At 35.6% G+C, this 20444-nt stretch overlaps 1 protein-coding gene across 1 annotated transcript; it reads left to right on the top strand.

Annotated features, from left to right (window-relative positions):
• Nucleotides 1–1046: 1046 nt before the first annotated feature.
• Nucleotides 1047–19827, top strand: LOC128994878 (orexin receptor type 2-like). Its single transcript, XM_054419703.1, has 9 exons — nucleotides 1047–1097; nucleotides 6476–6738; nucleotides 8601–8743; nucleotides 10890–11005; nucleotides 15505–15676; nucleotides 16521–16654; nucleotides 16779–16922; nucleotides 17236–17400; nucleotides 18200–19827. The coding sequence occupies exons 2-9, from the start codon at nucleotides 6518–6520 to the stop codon at nucleotides 18320–18322; spliced, it is 1218 nt and encodes a 405-aa protein (XP_054275678.1). The 5' UTR covers nucleotides 1047–1097; nucleotides 6476–6517; the 3' UTR covers nucleotides 18323–19827.
• Nucleotides 19828–20444: the final 617 nt, after the last annotated feature.

Here is a 20444-nt window from a genome sequence, read left to right as displayed (position 1 = left end):
CTCTTCCACTGTTGAAACAATTTATGAAATTATTTTTGTTACCTTCAAAATGTTCAGTGAATTTCCAATATCACAAATAAACCAATATCAATAAGTTATTACCGTAGGTCTAATAAGTGGGTTCCAATTTAGTGATTTGTTTTTATGTCCCCAGAGGCGGAAACACCATTCGTCCAATTCACATAATATAAATATATATTTATAATGTGTCCGTTAGCTCGATAAGTTGAGCAGATCCATCCTGATTTGATTAAATTTGGTACAAACGTGCAAACCTACGTTTATCCGAACAAGTTCACGAACCAGCATGATCGGTTTAAAGGGGGTTTATAGGGGTTTTATGGAGTAAACATTTGGTTTTCCCATTTTGACCCCCCCCCCTAACAAAAAGTTTTGATATTTCTTTGTAAACTATTTTGTGTAGCTTAAAACGAATAATTTAGTATATTGAATTGTTTCCGTACGCTTATTGGCTACAAAGAAAATATAAAGAAACTATAAGTTAAAAAAATTCTTATGGAGGAAAAACAACTGTTGTAATTCGCTTGTTTATAGTTCTATTTTGAAAAAAAAAACCGTGTAAGTTTAAAAAATGCATACTTAGCTTTGAATTTTTTTACAAAAGACCTTGGAATTTTGCTACAACCGGCTGGGCAGCTACGTGGTTATAGGGCTTGCCTAGCAATCAAAAGGTTGCCGCATCGATCTCGCTATGCTTTTTTATTACTTGAAACTCGACCCAGCTGTTCCTGATTATTGGGCTCAAATAAATGATCCTGGCTAATGAAACAGCTGATCTAGTCAGTAACAGATCATCTCACATTCTACACTCATCCTTCACTCATATTTATTTGGGTTTACAACGCACCTGGCGTCCCCATCTAAACTGATGATAATTCTATTTCGTTAAACATTTGAAGTTAATTGGTCCAGGAGCGTATGTCCGATTTGCGTGCGTGTGTGTGAGTAGGTGCGTGTTTGTGTGTGTGACGCCGGCGCCTGGAGTTTCACACGATCTCGACGCTCAGTTTCCTTCTGGTTTCCGTTTTGTAAGTTCGTTTCTACGCCGCTCGTAAGGTCTCGGCCAAATCGCAAATGTAAGTTAAAACAGGAATTAGCAATTAGGCAGTTGTCGAAAATTAAAAAGTCTTATCTTGGGTTCAAGAAAAAGATAAATATACCCGATAGCAAACAATTTGTAGCATTTTAAATTCACCCCGTATCTTCTTTAAGTAGGTGAATTCTTTTATCTATAAATTTATGGGTGTTTTGTGGTTAGACCCAGTGGATGATAAAAAATAGAATATGTATTGAATACAAAAGATTTCATGAAACTCATTGCTTTGTTATTGTTTTATCTGTGAATTTCAAAAGTAATATTTTCTGTGATAACATAAATTTTAAGTTCAAATAATAATCACAATATGACTACAAAACTTTGAATTTAATGTGTGAATAAGCTGTAATTCTCTAGACTTAAATAGAGTTTTTGTGGTATCATACAGTAAAATATATTTTAAAACTATTAATGTTAAGTAAGTGTATGCTTTGATAGTGTATAATAGTTACGATAGATTGTCACCACTATGGAAAATTAATCATCGAAAATACTTTTATTCATTAATCCAATGTGAACTGGAACACACACTTCGATTCGCTTCTTTTCTTTCTTAGAATAAATATTTAATCTATTCAATTGGGTTGAAATAGTTTGCATACATTACTTTACATATGATTAATTCTGTTAAGGGTCTAAAAACATTTATTTTGGGATGGAAATTAAGTAAATTTATGATTTGGTACCTGTATCAATAATTCGTTTTAGAATCAGTAAATTTGACGATAAAAATATCGACAACAGATTTTATGAACGTGGATATATTCCGATCGTAAATATTGCGCTATGTTGTTCATGTGTCATCATACCATAGAACAAATAACACCACCAATCATTATTTGTTTAATTAATTATTAAAGAAATCACTGAGTTTTTAATTTCAATACATTAACGTACTTTGCATTATCCCTCATCGCCCCTTTTAGGATTTCCAAGTGTGCCATTCGTAGTTTTTGAAACTATAATCATAAGTAGTATTGTTTTGCTACATAGGTCCATTGAATACCAAAGAGAATACAGTACTGTAAGCCGAAGTTGAACACGGTTGCAATTTATTTTTAAAATCAATGTTAAATGTTTGTTTCTTTAATCGATGGTAAGTGTGTAGTCGTCGTTTCTCTTAATCATGGTGGTCTTTCCACCATGTTTCTTAATGTTTATAATGACGTTTATTATTAGTTGTAATATAACACTATGAACCAGCTGATCGTATGTGTTGTTTGTTGATGTTTCATTTACTTTGATAACATTGGTGTCCCAAATAACAATAGTGAAATGTTTTATCAAAAAAAGGTTGTGGTTGTTCGAGATTTTGCTGAATATCCGTGTGTGAAAATGTTCAAAATCGTTCTATAATATTTCAGTTTTTTTTTTTTTAGATTTCAGCCATAGTAGGCTAACAACGCTTTATAAACGAATGGTAAGAGCTTCTATCGTTTCGTTATTATGTAAATAAAAATACTATGAACATCTAAGTATACAGAATGTAAATTTAAAAGGCATATAAATTTTGAAGATTAACATGCCAGTGGGTGTTGTATGAAAGGGGAAGTCAAATAAATTATGCTAATATGAACTGAGCTATAACAGACACTTAGATGCAATTGTTGATTTCATATGAGTTTTTATAGCCATTTTTGTGCATTGCATTTTGACCCAGGCAACGACGGGTTTCGTGCTAGTATACGGTTAAAGTTTAAAAATATTTATCGTAATTACATAGGCTATATGTATAGCCTGACATATGAAATCATTGTTCATAAGTTCCTAAGAAATCTAAAAATAGTAATAAACTAGGTTATCGTGTAACCAGGTGTGAGGTGAACATTATTTTCACCAAAATGTTCAAAGGGCCGTGTTTAGTTTGTAATCAGTCGATAATTTTAATTGGACCCTTTTACTTTTTTTTAAATCAACGACTGAGATTCAAACGCTTATTTTTAACTTGAAAATAAACACTTTGATTTATATCTGTGTTAATTACAATGAAATGTCAAGCAAATTTCAGGACAGCCCTGGCAAACAGTTGTGTTTGCTGTAGCAAGTAAACAAACAAGGCTATGAGCCGTGAACGTTTGTTGTTTGACTTGTCTGGCGGAAAAAACAAACCTTAGTCCAATAAGTTTAATGAGAGCAGCAAGTTTGTTTATAATTCGTTTATTACTATCTAAATAAGATAGTCAATGTTACAGTTAAGAAACTTACCAATTTAACACAAAACAGGTGTAATTCAGTACTTGTTTGATGTTCTAATTGTAAAATTCATTGTTGTAGCCCCGGAACTGTAATATATTTTCTAATTTTAGTTTTAACGACGAACTTCGTCGTCCAAAATAGTTTGAGCCACGAATATAAGAACAGAAATGGTAAGAATCGTAAACATAAACAAATAACGTACTGGCCCGAAACATTGTTGTTTAAATAGAGCTGTCATAAAACAACCAAACCAGCAGTTACGGCTAGTGTAGACATGCGGGTCAGTGACGTCATTTGTTTATGTTTATTATCCATACCGTTTCTTTTCTGCTATTCGTGGTTTGAGTGAAATAATGCGGAATTCGCGAGAATAAATTAATGGATCGTTTGGTGAATCGATAGCCGAACTCGCTCATCTTAGAAATGAATGAATACCTAAATACTTTAATACTTTATATGAATTATTTAAATTATTTTATTTAAATAAAATTGCCATTGCTTATTGGAACATAAATTTTATAGTACAAAGAATAATTAAATTTTACCAAAGTACAGCGTTGGTGAAATTTATCTATTAATTAGCTATTTATAGGTTAATGTTTCTTAAAAATAGTCTGTTTGGAATATATCTGCTATTACATAACAGCATTGACTATATCTACCTACAGGTATATAGGTATATATACCTGACTATAGGTATATATAGTCAATGATAACAGTTAATACTGATTTAAAATATAGTATTAAAGACCATAAAAGGTTAAAATATTTTTTACGCCACACTACATTATTTTGACGAACTTCTCACGCAAGGATTTAGTCCAGAATACAGCTGTTTGCCACCAGCTTATTCAAATGGGGTTTTTATGACTAGTGATTTTTAGTCCTTTAATTGGTGGAATATATAAGGATTTGTACAGATTTAGTAGTATGGCGTAAACTATCGTACGTAACTCGTCCAAAATGTGTGTACCGGACTCGTATGGTAATACCGTACCCGACTTCGTCTCGCACGGGAACAACCACACTCGTCCGGTAAAAACTTATTTTCAGGACTAGTAACGTAATATACTATTACGCCACACTACATTATTTTGACGAACTTCCCACGCAAGGATTTAGTCCAGAAAACAGCTGTTTGCCGCCAGCTTATTCAAATGGGGTGTCATTGCGTACTACTGTACTTTAATGAGTTTTACCGGATTATACTACATTTAGGTGGCAGTGGATTGTTATAAACAAAAACATAACCTCTCTTAGAGGTTATGACTAGTGATTTTTAGTCCTTTAGTTGGTGGAAATATATAAGGATATGTACAGATTTATTAGTATGGCGTCAACTATCGTACGTCACTCGTCCAAAATGTGTGTACCGGACTCGTATGGTAATCCCGTACTCGACTTCGTCTCGCACGGGAACGACCACACTCGGTACATTTATGGGTTACCTTAATTATTGTAGATTTATAAACCTTTAGTTAAAGATATTATAAATCTTAATCTATTCTTTAGAAGCAGTCTTAATGAATTGTTGAAAGTTTGTGTACACGGTTTCATTTAAAATTGAACTTAGTCAGTAGATTGCATTACCTTTATGTAAAACTAATTTAATTATAAATTAGTTTATAGGCTACACCAAAGAAATTTGTTTTTCATCCTAACTTTACTGTAAGTGGTCAAGTGGTGTGGAATGTATATAGAAAATGTTATCCATAATAAAGACGTAATTAATTAATTTATGATCACCACGGACAATGAATTAATAATACATCACTTACCTAAGGTTCGAAATCAAAATTTAAACCAAATAATTTTTACTAAACATTACTCTGCTATCGTGTAAACTATTGCAACTCTTTGGCAGGATATTACATTTTTCCTGCCACTCAAGAACTGTCTGAGCGTAAAGATCTTCAGGCTCAACTTATTGCGCAATGGAATCGATATACAATTAGCCCGCTCCAACTGACACAGCTAACACTTTTGATTGGGTGTCCGTAGAACAGAGAGGTTGTGTTATATTCTTCAGCGCGTCTATTTCAGTTCCAATTCAACTCATTTTTACAGACAGATTCTGTTTCCAGCTGGCAAATAATATGGACAATTTAGACAATACCTACTTCTCTGCAGATAGGTTTTAGAGATTGCGTTTAAATTTTAAAACCAGTCTTAAAATTGCACTCAAATGTCAACAGGGAATATGATCTAGTTTAACCAGTAAGAACACCCGCTTTTATAAAAATATATTTTGTTTTAACGGATTTACCTATAGGCAAGTAGCTCACTATTACGTTTGATCTAGTGGTAGGATCTAGACCAGGGACCAAATTACTTTTATATAGTGACGTCCGCAGAGTAAAAAAACAATATTAGTTAAAAAAATTAGGAAACACGATTACTCAAAGAAGTTTTGATATTTTAATACTTTTCAATGAAATGGACCATACAAATTAGGTATTTTGAGCCAAGTATGAATGGAGATGAGGGTAGGATGAGTGGCAGGATGTTGTAGTCTTGTTAGTGACTAAGGCCGACATATTCCTTAGACACAGCTGTTAATAGCCCATACAGCTAATGGCAACTTAAGGACCTACAGTTTATAGTTGAATCTGAACCACATTTTTTCCTTGGTATTAACGAATCGGTCTAACTATCAGGATAATACTGCCGACAGTCGTAGTACTCACTAGTGCGGACGTTAATCCACACCAGGGAGTATCGTATCCACAGTGCATGCCTGTAAATATCCACAATTCGTGACCTTCTAGTAGCTGGATTACAGGACGTCGCCACCGTCCCAGTCTATTTTATTTTTTTTTATACACTCGAATGAGTTTTCGAACCAGCAAAATCGATATGGCATCTATGAGCTGTTTGGATAGTTTTACGCCATCGTATGTTTACTACTTTATATACAAAATACATCCAAATTATTAAACGTGTAAGCACAAAACTGTGTCTAAAATTATTACACCTTCCAAGTTACATTTACCAAAGTCAAGCGAGAATTATTTGAAATGCGCAATAGTTTACAATTGGTCATTCTAGGCCACTTCTAAAAACAATTTGAACTATGGAAAATGTTGCACAGTAGTTGGTTCCAAAGCTAGAAATTAGACTTAAATATAAGTTACTATAAACCAACCAATGTTATTAATTCAGGAGAAAAAACATGTCGGAAATCAAGAAGTGACGTCAACCAAGATGAACTGCAGCGATCAAGAAGACATTTACCAGCTGGGTGACAATGAGACAACCAACCAGCTGATCGATCAGCTGATAAGGGAGTTCAGCAAATCTCAGCTGAGGTACACCGAACCTCGCCACATCGTGCTGATATCCTGCTATCTGCCGCTCTTCCTGATAGCTGCTGCTGCTAACTCTCTTATCATCATCGTCGTCTTCAAGTACCACTATATGCGCAGGTAGATGCCACTTTACTAAATGCATTGCTAACTGTAATCAAGTGCCGCTATGAACAGGTAATGCCATTTATTAGCTATCCATAATGATTCTGTTTACAATATTAATACATTTATTAGCTATCCATAATGATTCTATTTACAATATACATACATTTATTAGCTATCCATAATGATTCTGTTTACAATATTAATACATTTATTAGCTATCCATAATGATTCTGTTTACATTATACATACATTTATTAGCTATCCATAATGATTCTCATTACAACATGCATACATTTATTAGCTATCCATAATGATTCTCATTACAACATGCATACATTTATTAGCTATCCATAATGATTATGTTTACAATATGCATACATTTATTAGCTATCAATAATGATTCTCATTACAATATACATACATTTATTAGCTATCCATAATGATTCTGTTTACAATATACATACATTTATTAGCTATCCATAATGATTCTGATTACAATATACATACATTTATTAGCTATCCATAATGATTCTGTTTACAATATACATACATTTATTAGCTATCCATAATGATTCTGTTTACAATATACATACATTTATTAGCTATCCATAATGATTATGTTAACAATATGCATACATTTATTAGCTATCCATAATGATTCTGTTTACAATATACATACATTTATTAGCTATCCATAATGATTCTGTTTACAATATACATACATTTATTAGCTATCCATAATTATTATGTTAACAATATGCATACATTTATTAGCTATCCATAATGATTCTGTTTACAATATACATACATTTATTATCTATCCATAATGATTATGTTTACAATATACATACATGTTTGCATAATGATTCTGTACAATCAAGCATCATCAGACAAAATTCTAGAATAAACTAGGGAAGTTTACATGTTTGTGAAGAGATCCAATCCAATGCTTTGTTTGATCAATGCGAGATTAACTGGTAAAGTTTGATTGTGAATACAAAACTTGAACAAGAATCAATTATTATAACACTCCTAAAAAACCTTTTGGGCAACATAAAGCCAACCACGTTTTTGAAGGTAGTTACGCAATCTCATATTCATTATTACTGTATGCTAATCCTCCCTTAATTTAAATAAGATTTTCACTCTATCACCGCAGTTAGCTGAAGTAAGCTATAAACTCTCAATAGTAACCGTCGATTTCGACGGGTTTCCCCTAGTATTCATGAAAGCAAATGATACAACATAAAGGAACGGTACGAGTTGTTTTGATACTTAGATATCACGAAACTGGGCAAGGGAAATAAGACACCGTGTTTCTAATAGACGCTGGCTTTTTAATATCGTGTGAGCATTGGACGATTGCACAAAGGCTAACAAACTGTATAAGCAGATTATGTCGCAATATTCTGAATTACGTTGAGATTAGTTAGAATAGCGTATCTGAAGGTGAAGCTTGTTAAAAGCAAAACGATGATGCAATAATGTAATACTTACTTAATACTTTCAACTGAAATGACGATGAGTGGGACTACTTTTATTGTGTAACTATATTGTACGTAGCTTTATTACACAGCGATAACAGAGGCAATGCATTGAATCATCTGATAATATTTATTAGTAAACGTAGTGAGGGAGTGAGCTGGTCTATTGGCTTGAGTGCGGGACTTCGGTCTCTAAGGTCCTGCGTTCAAATCCCACCAAATCACCAATGTATTTTATCCACCCCTAGGTCTAGCCTGAAGTAATGTGAAAAACCCAGACTCGTGCCTAGCGTCTTAGGATAGAAAAAATTTTCAATGTAGTACTGATGTCTTGTAAACACACCTTATCTTCCTTGGAACAAACTTGAAATATCTTTGTTCTACTTACAGTGTGACCAACTACTTCTTGGTGAACCTGTCAGTAGCAGATCTTCTGGTGACGTTTATTTGTATGCCGATGGCTGTGGCTCAGTCCGTCACGGGACTTTGGCTCTATGGGGAGACTATGTGCAAGCTGACGTCATACTTACAAGGTGAATCGATTAATAATATTACTAAACGATTTTAGTGCATGACTAACTAAATGTAAAAGCTGCTGAAGATTAAATTATCACCCAAAAATAGTTTTTCAAACACCAAAGTGATTATAATTTAACTATCTAGGAGACTGTGAGGTCAGAAATTTTCTTTGTAGTTTTATGAGTTAAGAACGTCTAGGCTCCAAGGACTCTTAACGAGAACCACAGAGAAGTAAGGATCAGAGGATATACTCCTTTAAACTTAAGTGGTGTCTAGCACTAGCGCTGGTGTCTAGAGCAAAGTATCGAACCGCCCCCCTCACTCTCGTGCACTACAACGCACGATGGAGGAACACCCTGTGTACTGTGCTATAGGAATATCCTCACAGTGATCACCGGTCGGACTCGGCAGGCAAGCAGGCTTCTTCCTTGCTCGTCACAAGTATATTTCCGCTCCATACCAGAGCTGTAAGGGCACGGTTTCCCATAAGCATGTTTCCTCTGTACCTTACTTATCTGTGCAAGAACTAAGGTGTCTTTTCTTAGAAGAGGACCGCTAATCTTTCACAGTGCGCGGAGGTTAGGTTAGGTAGGTACAGCCTGAGTAGTTTTTAGTTCAGTTTAGTTTATGATAATGATAAGAAATGTAATATTTGCAAAAAAGTGGTCATGTTGTGTAAAGAGGCGACGGTACAAAAGCTTACATTTGTACGTGTCCTATTCGTGTGTTTAATAGATTGTGTCTTGTTTGTCATCGTAATAATGTAAACTAAACCAACCTAACCTAACCTAACCTAAAACAACCTAATCTAACCTATCCTAAAACAACCTAAACTAACCAAAACTCTGCAGTGCACTATCTGTGGCAGTCCTCTTCTTGAAAAGACCCAAACAATAGTTATTTGTGCAACTAGTGAGAAAAGTGAGCAATTGACTCACTCGAGAGAAATCCTTAATCACGAGCCGTAGGCGAGTGAGGAATGGTTTCTTGAGTAAGGCAATTGTACTTTGAACTCGAGTTGCACATTATACTTTTCCTACAGTTAGTACAGTTACCATAAAACAAATAAATTGGTGAAGAAACATAACCTATTTTTACACAGAAGTGAACTTTTAATATAACATTTAATGTGAAGTGACAAATACAACAGTACAACAGTTGACCAGCCGATTTACAGCCAGTGCTGCCAACGTATTTCGCGCGCATACGACGTTGCCTGCATGTTACGCGCCCACTATTTCGTGCCTTCACGTTGCAAATCTGGAGTGAGACAAAGTAATTAGAGTGAGACAATGTTAACATTGTCTCACTGATGAGCGAATTGGCCACTTTGCTTTCTCAAATCAGTGAGAGAACATGTACATTGTTAGGTAACTGTAGGAAATAGTTATTTGTGCAACTAGTGAGAAAAGTGAGCAATTGACTCACTCGAGAGAAATCCTTACTCACGAGCCGTAGGCGAGTGAGGAATGGTTTCTTGAGTGAGGCAATTGTACTTTGAACTCGAGTTGCACATTATACTTTTCCTACAGTGAGTACAGTTACCATAAAACAAATAAATTGGTGAAGAAACATAACCTATTTTTACACAGAAGTGAACTTTTAATATAACATTTAATGTGAAGTGACAAATACAACAGTACAACAGTTGACCAGCTGATTTACAGCCAGTGCTGCCAACGTATTTCGCGCGCATACGACGTTGCCTGCATGTTACGCGCCCACTATTTCGTGCCTTCACGTTGCAAATCTGGAGTGAGACAAAGTAATTAGAGTGAGACAATGTTAACATTGTCTCACTGATGAGCGAATTGGCCACTTTGCTTTCTCAAATCAGTGAGAGAACATGTACATTGTTAGGTAACTGTAGGAAAAGGATAGTCCTTGTCATAAGAAATTGAAGTAATTGTGTTTGAAGTGTAATTTTATATCAAAGTTTCATTCCCATGTAATGATCATATTATAAATAATTGATCTCCTTCAAGGGAATTGAGGCAAACAATCGTAGTGGATTTAAACGTAAATCGAATCAGATCTGAAGCAGTATGAACTTTCAACACTCATGTATTATTTTACATTATGTTGTTAAAATTTAAGGGTGTGTGTGTGTAAGAAGTCAAGAAAGTTTTATAATTGTATATAATAAGTTTTTATTTGTAGGCGTGAGTGTTGGTGCGAGTGTATTTACCATCACCGCTATGAGTATCGACAGATACCTTGCTATCCGACACTCCATGGCTTTCAGAAAGGTGTTCAACCGCAAATCCACCATATTTGTAAGTAACTCCCCCATCATGTGTTAGCACCTACTTACCTACAAATTAAGCTGATTGTACAACCTAATCTGATATTTTATGTGCAACGGTAAAAAGGTGTACTAATAGTCTATGTATGCAGTTAATTAGTCTAGCTGAGTGAAGTGAATGGTTAAAGAAGTAACCGATTGCGACTTTAGATTAAAGACGTAAACTGAGAGTGGCGTATGAGGATAAAGAGGAACAAACTGTTGTGACTGTCAAGATTAAAGAAGTAAACCTGTTGTGACTGTAAAAATTGAAGAGGTAAACTAAAAGTGATGTATAAGGATGAAGAGGTTAAACCTGTAATAATATTCAAAAAGTTAACTGGTAGTGATGAACGAGTTTAAAGACGTGAACCTGTTGTGACTTAAATTGGTTAAACTAATAGTGATGCACGGGTTTAAATTGGTAAACCGGTTGCGACTATCAAGATAAAGAGGCAGACTGATAGTGATATACGAGTTTAAAGAGGTAAACCGGTTGTGACTATCAAGATAAAGAGGTGTAGATTGATGGTGATATACGAGTTTAAAGAGGTAAACTGGTTGCGCCTATCAAGATGAAAGAGGTAGACTGATAGTGATGCACAAGTTTAAATTGGTAAACCGGTTGCGACTATCAAGATAAAGAAGTAAACTGATAGTGATACACGATTTTAAAGAGGTAAACCAGTTGCGACTATCAAGATAAAGAGGCAGACTGATAGTGATATACGAGTTTAAAGAGGTAAACCGGTTGCGACCATCAGGATAAAGAGGTAGACTGATGGTGATATACGAGTTTAAGTAGGTGAACCTGTTTCGACTATCAAGATAAAGAGGTAGACTGATGGTGATATACGAGTTTAAATAGGTGAACCGGTTGCGATTATCAAGATAAAGAGGTAGACTGATGGTGATATACGAGTTTAAAGAATGAATAAAGAATAATAATGTATTTTATTTCCTCAAAAACAAACAATCATCAAATCATAAAACAATTCGGAAATTAACTGGCCACTTTGTCCAGTAATTGTGGCCAGTGTACACAAAACTTATCTAATCTATACATGAAATGAAGAGTTCAGTCTTATCAATCCATTACTAAAATTATCACTCCTGCTGCTACCTGTAGCGTTACATATTGAAATAAGTCTACTTCTAAAAATTAAAATATACATATCTGACTGCCTGAAATGTAAATAATGAACACAAAATATATAAAAAACGTACTACAATTTAACGATGTGAAAAACATAGATTTTATTATAAAACATTACGAAGCAACGAAGTATCATTTATATTACATAACCATTCCTTCAACCTTTTACAAAAACTATTAACATTGTTACTTCTTTTTATATCAATTGGCAACATATTAAAAACAAAAGGCCCCAAAAATAAATACGAATGCTTGAACAGTTCTTTGTTGACTTTAGGGGTCCTGTAAAACAAATTATCTACACTTCTGGTATTGTAATATAGGTTATCAGTTCCATTATTCCCACTTTTAAGATAAAACAATTTTAATAAAGAGGTGAACCGGTTGCGATTATCAAGATAAAGAGGTAGTCTGATGGTGATATACGAGTTTAAAGAGATAAACCGGTTGCGATTATCAGGATAAAGAGGTAGTCTGATGGTGATATACGAGTTTAAAGAGATAAACCGGTTGCGATTATCAAGATAAAGAGGTAGTCTGATGGTGATATACGAGTTTAAAGAGATAAACCGGTTGCGATTATCAAGATAAAGAGGTAGTCTGATGGTGATATACGAGTTTAAAGAGATAAACCGGTTGCGATTATCAGGATAAAGATGTAGACTGATAGTGATGCACGAGTTTAAAGGGATAAACCGGTTGCGATTATCAGGATAAAGAGGTAGACTGATAGTGATACACGAGTTTAAATAGGTAAATTGGTTGCGACTATCAATATAAAGAGGTAGACTCATAGTAATGCACGAGTTTAAAGTGGTGAATTGGTTGCGACTATTAATACAAAGAGGTAGACTAATAGTAATGCAAGAGTTTAAAGAGGTAAATTGGTTGCGACTATCAATATAAAGAGGTAGACTGATAGTAATGCACGAGTTTAAAGAGGTAAACCACCAAGATCTAAGAGGTATACAAATAGATCTAATATATTAAAAAGTTTAGAGGGAACCAAAAATTAAAAAAAAACCTTGAGAATTTGTGTTTGTATTTTTCCTTTTAATTACTTTTTTATTTGATATTTGAGTTTTTTCAAATATAGTAATGTAGTGTATACAATAAAAGGTAGTCCCCCTTTTATTAATAATTAATCTAACTGCACATGGACTCTTTGTGTATAGAGATCCAAACGTCAATACCCAATTAAGAAATCCAATCCAAGTTTTGAACGTTTGTACCACAAATAATTTAGGATTTGCCTTCTTTAATATTGTAAGAAGTATTTTTAAAGATTATCTGTTATTACTTTAATTTATTTCTTTAAAATATTATTTAATATGTGGCCAAACTGTCAAGTAAAATGTTTTGTTGATAATTTTAATATCCTTAATAAAACTTTGTAAAACGGGTTTTAAAATATCTATTCGAAATCTACGTTGTCAATCCGATTTAAAAAATATATTAATATTAAAAAAAAAATTGGGTTGAATTGAATATGCCAACACCAAGCACCATAATAGATAAAACTAATAAGCCTTGAGTTTTACTTTTATTAGTTATATCAAGAAGACATAATCAATGCAGTTTGTCCTGTACCGTGAACCTGCTATGCTTGTTAAAAATATGTCGTTTGCAGCCCATACCACATTGCGTGGCCAACGGGCTTATTAAGTAACCGGATTGGTATCAGAAACGCATTCACCCTTATGAGTTTTGGTCGAACATCATTTGGGCAAAAAGTATTAAAATTTTTAAGTTTTTTCAAATATAGTAATGTAGTGTATACAATAAAAAGTAGTCCCCCTTTTATTAATAATTAATCTAACTGCACATGGACTCTTTGTGTATAGAGATCCAAACGTCAATACCCAATTAAGAAATCCAATCCAAGTTTTGAACGTTTGTACCACAAATAATTTAGGATCTTTGAGGACTATCGGATCAGCTGTTGTCATTCACATGGGAAATATCTGAGATGTGTCGTCTGCACTGCAGTAGGTCAGCCTTCACCGTTGTTTTTTTTTCGACAAAGAAACTTAGTAAAGGTAGAAATCAACTTGAACAATATTTGCCTTCTTTAATATTGTAAGAAGTATTTTTAAAGATTATCTGTTATTACTTTAATTTATTTCTTTAAAATATTATTTAATATGTGGCCAAACTGTCAAGTAAAATGTTTTGTTGATAATTTTAATATCCTTAATAAAACTTTGTAAAACGGGTTTTAAAATATCTATTCGAAATCTACGTTGTCAATCCGATTTAAAAAATATATTAATATTAAAAAAAAAATTGGGTTGAATTGAATATGCCAACACCAAGCACCATAATAGATAAAACTAATAAGCCTTGAGTTTTACTTTTATTAGTTATATCAAGAAGACATAATCAATGCAGTTTGTCCTGTACCGTGAACCTGCTATGCTTGTTAAAAATATGTCCTTCGCAGCTCATACCACATTGCGTGGCCAACGGGCTTATTAAGTAACCGGATTGGTATCAGAAACGCATTCACCCTTATGAGTTTTGGTCGAACATCTTTTGGGCAAAAAGTATTAAAATATCATTGCCAAAACTTAAAACATGTTACTATTTTCGACAACATGCATTTTGATAGAGGACTTAAAAAGAGCATTACAGTAATAAACAATGTACATAAAATAAATGAATACTGTACTACAACTGCGCTAAATTACGTTTTGCCACAATCATGTTCTGCAGAATATTCATATCTACGTTCAGTTTTAATTTCCTGCACAGATGTTAACTAAAGCGAGTTAAAGCAGGGAATGTTAACTGGACTTAATTAACAGTAATTTATCATCCAACCGGTGGTGCATAGTAGTCGTTGGGATCTCCTGATTTAATTAAACTGTCATTGTTCTTCAAACACAGCTAATTATATTATGTTATTATTTTGTGGGAGAAAAAAGATATGAAACAAATTAAGCATAGCCTCTCTGAGTCCATTTTCATTTCGCTGCAGCCCACAGCCTGGGTGGGAAAGTTTATAAATTATTATCTTAGACGGTGCTATAGTACATAGTGTGGAGGACAGTTTGGACTGATCAGAGGCCGAGCGGTCTAAGGTTGTGTCTCCATGACTAGGAGACGACATTGCACTATCAAATATTGATGGTTCAAATTTCTTCTACCTGTGGACCTCACGTTGTTCAAGTGTCTGTTGAATTTGTCATGGATTACAGAATAAATTCATAATGTTGAACAGAATTAAGTGTGCGAGTACCACAATAGATACAATTTTTTTACTCCCTGAGCTTAACTAACAAGTGGCAAAACAATTGCCTTGATTTTTAAAAACTAACAGTAACGTTTCCCAGATGATACTGTTCCTGTGGGTGGTGTCTCTGACTATATTCCTGCCTGTGCTGTGGGTCCGAGAGACAGAGTTGGTAGACCTGGGGGACGATCCTCTCCTGTCAGCTGCTGTCAAGAAATACAGCCTCACCTGGTGTATAGAGGACTGGTCTCACCGCTCCAGGCGGGCCTATGGTAACTATGATCAAAGAGTTCTCCATTACAGCTAAAGTATTCTCAAATTAAAGAGCTACTCTTGCTGAGGCTAGGTTGACTGTCTTCACCTTGAAGTTTTATTTCCTAACACGAAATTATTTCCTCTAATATATCAGGCCCAGATTCGGTTACATGTTGGTATAATCTGGACCTGATAGCCTGATAAAAATTACAGAAGGTTTCAACAATTACATTATTTTTCAAACTATGAAATAAAAACTGAGTCCAGATGATCTGGCAACACTGTAAAACTGGCAACATCACAGGTACAACAATTGGGGAAACCCACGCCCCAGACCGTTCACACCCCTGACACTGTCAGTGAGATGTAAATCTCCCGTACCGCGCTTATAACAGTAGTTATGTTAGCTAAAGTGGCTCACAAACTTTTGTAAATATTAGAAAGTAAGTTTTATATTAGTGTAACTGTGAAAATGCCTCACCCTGGCGAAATGTGCATCCGTGAACTTATTAAAACACAAGGCATCCATAAAAATACCAGGTAACCTAAATAGAAAGTTCTTGAAACTGGGTAACATTAACTTTAGAGAGCCTGTTGGACATGTGACAAGGTTAGCAATTGATTTCGAATAATATATTATTAGGTACTTTGGTTACTGTCTATAACGAAATCGATTTCAAAATCAGATTTTGATTAGTTTAAATAACAAAATCTTACTACATTTTCTCCTAAGTTTACCTAACCTAAAACAGAGTCTATCCTTAGGTTAGGTTATAATTATTAGGCGTGGTCGTTATATTAACAAAAGTACCTACTATTTGTGTACCTTCGAAACATCACAGTCAATACTTTGTTTTCTAGGAGTGTTGTGCTTCGTGCTGGTCTACCTGACGCCAGGGTGTGTGGTGATCTTGGCCTACACACTGATGGGTCGCAAACTCTGGGTGGTGCGACCACCGTTTGATAAGGACGATGGCAGCGCTAGCAATCAGCAGGTAACCATCTCCAATACTTTGAAGATGGATGAGGGTGTTTAACACAGGAATACGACATTCTTTTGATGTTCTCAAAACAAAACTGTATGGTGTATTGGTTGTTGAAATTCTGACTGTTCTCCAGGTTCGCCTCGTACGAGAAAGGAGAAGGGTGGCGCGTATTCTGCTGCTACTCGCGATTCTGTTCGCTCTCTGCTGGCTGCCCTACAACCTCCTGTCACTTCTCCTGGACCTTGATCTGACGTTGCCGACCGTCGGCTTGCCTCAGGTCACTATTGCATTCATAATCTGCTTGAAATACGCAACTGATTGATAAGGCTAAGTTAGAATTGAATTAGGCAACACACCAAAAATTGAGATGGGTATGTCACATTGATGTCATATGTGGTATATTAACCCAAATATGAGTGAAGGATGAGTGTAGAATGGAGTGAGATGATCTGTGTAGCATTGTTACTGACTAAGATCAGCTGTTTCATTACTCAGGATAATTTATTTAAACAAAATGATCAGGAACAGTCTCTTTTTACGTCATTTTTAACTCACCTGTTTCACTATTTTGCATTTATTTTCTTTGACAGGAGACGCTTATGAAGTTGTTCCCCTTCACACTGCTGCTGGGACACGCTAACTCTGCCATCAACCCTCTCCTGTATTGCTTCATGACTCGCAACTTCCGCCGCACAGTCCGGAGTCTCTTCTGCCAGACAGGCATCTCTAGACCTCGCCCACGACAGAGGATAAAAGTAAGATGCATTTCCAACATGGTATAGCTAAACAACCACTTTCCTATTTATCAGTACTACGAATATAAGAATAAATTGTTTTACGACTCTTTACACCCAGTATAGAAATCTTAATTCTGTCCCATTTTTTCAACATAATTTTATATTTGAAGGGTGAAATAAGCTCGCATATAATAGGAAAATTATAAACTACCTTTGGTTGAAGTTATGGGAGAAGTCTCTGTATTCCTTAGCCGCACATAGCATTGTGAAAATGCAAGTAGGATGATTAAAGCATGGTTTTTCTTGCTTACATCTTTGAAATTGCCCATGGTTAATGTAGTGGTATGACTACTGTAACACCGAGAACCCCATTTTACAGCAGCGGGTCACTAAGTTATAACATAAATCATTAATTGGTGGAACACTTTTTTAACCAATAGGGAATATGGTTAAGAAAATGAAGGGCTGCTAATTTAGATGGTGGTATGTCGAATTTAAATTAGGTATGGCAATTAAATCATATATATTACTAACCATTCTAAACATACAACAAATTAAAAATCACTAATTATTAAAAATAGATTTAATAGTATTCAAGAATTGATTCTTTGTAGTAGATTTTTTTGTTACCTTTGGGAAGTTCTCAGAAACGTTTGTAATCAAGTAAAATGATTTTCAAACGAATTAAAACACGAAAACATTATCTTCCCAGAAAAAACTTACTTAACTAACAAACAAAAATTTTCTCTTGCATCTGGTATTTTTGTGAACGTCCTGTACGGTTTAGTTTCTTTTGGTTTGCTTTTTTCGGTTTCAGAATCGCAGCGCCACGTCGTCGAGTGGATACGCTTCCTACCACAGCCCTCATCGGCGCTGCTACGTGCTCAGCCAGCCTCAGCGAACAACAGGCACCCAGCTACGAACCCTACACCCGCTGTGACAGGGCCTGCCACCGTCTGAGACTTACCTGTGAGCGGGAGGCTCACATACTACCACATGAGTAAATCATGTGACCAAGGACTCAGAAGGAACCCTGTGATAGAACCAACCACCGTCTGAGGCTTACCTGTGAGTGTGAGGCTCACGTACTACCACATGAGTAAATCATGTGATCAAGGACTCAGAAGGAACCCTGTGATAGAACCAACCACCGTCTGAGGCTTACCTGTGAGTGTGAGGCTCACGTACTACCACATGAGTAAATCATGTGACCAAGGACTCATAAGGAACCCTGTGATAGAACCAACCACCGTCTGAGACTTACCTGTGAGTGGGAGGCTCACGTACTACCACATGAGTAAACCATGTGACCAAGGACACAGAAGGAACCCTTTTACAGATCCAACCACCATCTGAGACTTACCTGTGAGCGGGAGGCTCACGTACTACCACATGAGTAAATCATGTGACCAAGGACACAGAAGGAACCCTGTGACAGATCCAAATACCGTCTGAGACTTACCTGTAAGCGGGAGGCTCACGTACTACCACATGAGCAAATCATGTGACCAAGGATACAGAAGGAACCCTGTGATAGAACCAACCACCGTCTGAGACTTACCTGTGAGCGGGAGGATCACGTACTACCACATGAGTAAATCATGTGACCAAGGACACAGAAGGAACCCTGTTACAGATCCAACCACCATCTGAGACTTACCTGTGAGCGGGAGGCTCACGTACTACCACATGAGTAAATCATGTGACCAAGGACACAGAAGGAACCCTGTGACAGATCCAACCACCGTCTGAGACTAAACTGTGAGCGGGAGGCTCACGTACTACCACATGAGCAAATCATGTGACCAAGGACACAGAAGGAACCCTGTGATAGAACCAACCACCGTCTGAGACTTACCTGTGAGCGGGAGGATCACGTACTACCACATGAGTAAATCATGTGACCAAGGACACAGAAGGAAGCCTGTGATAGAACCAACCACCGTCTGAGACTTGGCTGTGAGCGAGAGGATCACGTACTACCACATGAGTAAATCATGTGACCAAGGACACAGAAGGTGTTGTGATATAACCAACCACCGTCTGAGACTATCCTGTGAGTGTAAAACTCTGATACTACCATCAGACTCTTTCAAGGTTACAAGAACAAAAGGAGAACTTTGTGCAGGATACATTTAGTTTACACAAAAGAAGAAGATATCATTAAATTTTACAAGTTGAAACATTTTCAATTTTTATGACTTTTATCATGTTTTTTTTTGCTGTCTTTTTTCAGTGTTTTAACTGTTTATTCTTGTACATAAACATCTACCTACCAGGACTTGGTGCATTATGACAACAATAAATGCTGAATCAGCTGATGTTCAACCAATAAGATAATTGATATTACTGCAGAGATAAATAAGAATTTACAAGTTATTCCATTTTCTGAAATTTTCAACTATTTATGTACGCAGAATTGACCTTTTGTAAGAAAATGCTTATGTATGGAATATACTTTATTTTCTAATAATATGTTTCTTTATTTCATGAACGTTTATCCCTTTAGCACAAATCTTACTAATATTATAAATCTGAAAGTTTGTGAGTTTGTGTGTGTGTTGCTCAATCACGCATAAACTACTGGACGGATTGGGCTGAAATTTGGCATGATGATACATTCCCGATTAACATTAAAGCATATTCTTATCTCAAAACCCTTTCGGGCTCCGCCCCAGTAGCTCTGTAGTTCCCCTTGTTAATCTTAGGATTTTTCATATTTAAAAGGAATTAATGAATCTTAACAGCTGTTTCAATTAAACAAGTTGGTTCTGTTCTATGATGTTCAATAGCATAAAAGTTACAAGGATTACCAACAGGGTGCAGCACTATTATTTTTTTTTATTTATGACAACAGCTAATTTCCAACCAAAAGGTGAGTGAGCGTAGCAAACGAACTTCAACCTGGAGGCGAGTTAGCGTAGCGAACGAGCTAACGTGAAGGCAAGTGAGCGCAGCGAACGAGCTCCAACCTAAAGGTGAGTGAGCGTAGCGAACAAACTTCAACCAGGACGTGAATTAGCCATGCGAATACTTATGAAGTTAAACGGGACAAAGCCCGC

The sequence above is a fragment of the Macrosteles quadrilineatus genome, unplaced genomic scaffold (genome assembly GCF_028750875.1).
Source record: "Macrosteles quadrilineatus isolate MER2022 unplaced genomic scaffold, UCM_ALF_1.0 Scaffold_5__1_contigs__length_97177068, whole genome shotgun sequence".
Classification (NCBI taxonomy): domain Eukaryota; kingdom Metazoa; phylum Arthropoda; class Insecta; order Hemiptera; family Cicadellidae; genus Macrosteles; species Macrosteles quadrilineatus.
Note: the sequence above shows the minus strand (reverse complement) of the source record. Positions and strands in the feature narration are given on the sequence as shown.

Excerpts from the sequence above, each read along its gene's own strand:
- LOC128994878 (XM_054419703.1), top strand. The coding sequence starts at position 6,518 with ATGAACTGCAGCGATCAAGAAGACATTTACCAGCTGGGTGACAATGAG. Across the intron at positions 15,677-16,520 it reads CCGCTCCAGGCGGGCCTATG|GAGTGTTGTGCTTCGTGCTG; the intron begins GTAACTATGATC and ends TTTGTTTTCTAG. Across the intron at positions 17,401-18,199 it reads GCCCACGACAGAGGATAAAA|AATCGCAGCGCCACGTCGTC; the intron begins GTAAGATGCATT and ends TTTCGGTTTCAG.